Genomic DNA, 3,088 nt, shown 5'->3' on the forward strand with positions numbered 1-3,088 from the left:
ATCAGTCATCATACGCCTAAAAACGTCAATACGAAGAGATTATATGATCGCCATTTACATTTAACATTTAACTAACTGAAGGAAACTTGAATTATGTCAAGAGGTTACAGAGTTGAGGAAAGTTTGCTCTAATCCAGGGGTTCCTAGATTTAGCAGGGGTAGTATATAAGTTTTTCGTGATCACCTTGAAAAGCATCGTGGTCCTATAAGGGGCCATGCCTCTCATGTTGGCAACCCCGGCTCTAATCAGTCTATCGAATAAGAATTGTAAGTGCAGGCAGGCAATCGCCACATACTCGCTTGAAGCCTGTGGCCACCTACAAACTCAACCATCAAGCACTTCATTCAAATGAGGAACAAAAACATACCAGGTCAGACTTTTTGTATTTGCCGCTGTTTAAGTCGTCTTCTAGACGTTCCAGTTGCAGCAAGGTTTCACACGGATTTTCGATGACGTCTTCCAATAATACTGGGCTGTGAGGTCTCTTTGTGTTATTGTTATCTTGTTGACCTTTCATGATATCCATCATTTGGTTCAGCTGCAACTGCATCTGGCTCAGCTGCAACTTCATATCTTTGAGCAAGGAAACTTCGCAGCTGTCCACGGTCGAACTTGATGATGCGACATTCAACAGCTTAGCTGGGGTGGATGTACAATAAGCAGCTAAAAATGGATGTGGTTGGAAGAAAGCCATTTTGACCAGAATGTGCGGTAAACTTACCGTTACTCGGTAAGATGTCAGATTCTTGATGGTTTGAATTTTGTAAATCAAGAATGCTTTCAAATGAAGTGGCATCTTAAATACAGGAATACTTTATTGAGTACTCAAATTTGAGAATGAATCATAGTGCTAAGAACTTACTGCCTGGGGTTGATCCCTGCAGCTGGTCGCCAGTTTCCACGGTGGGATCAATCTCGACACTAGATGATGGAATTCTTTGCATTGGCATAGGTATCGGCCCGTCTGGTGTCTGCTTTCGTATCTTCACAGGACAGGCACCATCTACAAAGTATAAAACAATTTCTCATGTATATTCCGTGCATTACATACCAGACAGAGTAAAAGGTTACCATCAGATGTGTCCAAAAATCTTTTGGTCGGGTGACGTTTCCGTTTAGGGGGCCCAGTTGCTCCGTCTTCAGATGAAGGCAGACCACTGCTCTCCGAAGCTCGCAACATATACTTATATGCCACATGCCATTCATCTGGAACAGATGGTTGATTTGATATAGATTGTTCTGATAATGCTGCAATGCACATTTGCACTTACTGGCCGAGCATTTGATCTGTATCTTGTACAGGGACCAATTGCCATCATATGTCGGAGGCTTTTTCTTCTTGGCCTTAGTATTGGCACCCTTTCTTGGCCACCAGCAATGCAATACTCCCTGAACATATATTGAAACAGTTTTACGCATTAAAAAAAATCCATTACCGGAAGGGAATCTCACATCCACATTTGATTTCCAGCTTCTATGTATTACTGCAACCGATGGTTCTCCCTCGACAAAGAGGACAACAACGTACTCATCTTTGTCAGACATCATGTCAGAATCGGATAAGCTAGTGATAGGAATCTGCTAATACAAGAAAACAATTGAATGGTGAAGTAAATAGCAAATCGGGCGAAATCAGAAACTATCATATACGGTAGTTACATTCACAAACATCACAACAGGGATTCGTAAATTTCACAACTTTTTCAACCGAATGGTAAGATCACTTTTGAATCTGAAATTGTCAATAATAAAAGTTGTGCGAAACTGCTAAAAAAGTAATATTACCGAGAGAACTTTCGATCAAAATGGCTTGGCAAGCCAAATCCGAGACGTGCACTCGGGTATGGACACCTTTTTTAGCTTGAAACTTGAAAGCTCCAATAATTGACGAGGAGCATGGTGATGTGAATAAAGGCATACAATTTGAGAAAACACGCCCATAAAAATATCCTTCCACGCTATTTATAACTTTCAAAATTTCAATGCATGACATATTTTTAAGGATATATGCATTGTTGGGTCTTTTAACTGCTATTTGTGATTTCTTTGCGTTACTGGCAGATTGATCGCGTTCCATAAGCACAGTTTCACTGTGCCTTTTTACAATTTGGCACAACGGACTCTTGCCAGATCTAACTTTTCGCAAAAATGATTGCATGTAATTTTCAAATTTGAATGCCGAACATTTATCAAGACCGCCAAATCTCACAGCATCTTTCGATAAATGAAGCAAACTGTGGATATTATATACAACAAATTCTGGGCCATAGAATGCACTACTCTTTTGAACAAAGGATTGGAGAAGCTTGTCTGCAAAGTTTGCTAATTCATTAGTAATATGAGTAGATACAAGAATACAAATCGCAACACTCAATGTTAAAAAATGAAGATATAAATCTTCCCTCAAAATTCCCTTGAGCACAATTTTACCAAAATACATGACAAACATTCGAAACTCAGTAGCTTTGAAGCGATCAAGCTCTGAGAGAGACCGAGGCTTGCGTACAAATATCTTTGGAACACAGCTTCTCAAGTTTAAGAGCCTTGTGTTCACTACCGCGATTTGTCCTGGGGAAAGGCGGACAGCCCTTGGACCTTTGTTAGAAGTCCACCACTTCAAAAGCCTTTTCATTACACCCAGACAAACACAATGCATATATTCAATTGGATATGTATCTATCATGTCCACAGGGAGTTGGCAAAAAGGCGTAAAGCCCATATGGTGCTCTGGATCAGCTTGATTGCGAAATGATACATCACTACGCAGCTCACAATGACCAGCAGTATCGGCAAATGTCATTCGATTACCAAGATAGACACCCCTAATGGTACACTTTCCGCAAGATGAATAACCAGAGAATTGCTTGACTCTTTTTATCATGGCCAAAGCCGGAGCATCCGCAACAATACATTTCAAAGCAACACAGTACTTTCTGTCATTAAAATAGAACCCATCCCTCAATAATATTTTTAGGTCATTGATAGTATCTAACAAAAAGTCAAGGTTTTGCGGCTTCGACTCCCCGTAAGCTAAAGCAACAGGAAACACTTTTTGAGGCTCCAAGTTGTCGATACAAACCAGTATCG

General features: G+C 40.3%; 1 protein-coding gene across 1 annotated transcript; it reads right to left on the reverse strand.

Moving 5' to 3' along the window:
- Window positions 1-102: 102 nt before the first annotated feature.
- LOC145444967 (uncharacterized) lies at window positions 103-1,580 on the reverse strand. Its single transcript, XM_080323045.1, has 6 exons — window positions 1,454-1,580; window positions 1,273-1,390; window positions 1,073-1,207; window positions 864-1,004; window positions 723-797; window positions 103-664 (listed from the first exon to the last, which is right to left on the reverse strand). The coding sequence occupies exons 1-6, from the start codon at window positions 1,547-1,549 to the stop codon at window positions 342-344; spliced, it is 888 nt and encodes a 295-aa protein (XP_080179171.1). The 5' UTR covers window positions 1,550-1,580; the 3' UTR covers window positions 103-341.
- Between the last annotated feature and the right edge of the window lie 1,508 nt (window positions 1,581-3,088).

This window comes from Botryllus schlosseri, chromosome 8, assembly GCF_051294905.1.
Source record: "Botryllus schlosseri isolate E-star chromosome 8, Bs_hap1, whole genome shotgun sequence".
Taxonomy (NCBI): domain Eukaryota; kingdom Metazoa; phylum Chordata; class Ascidiacea; order Stolidobranchia; family Styelidae; genus Botryllus; species Botryllus schlosseri.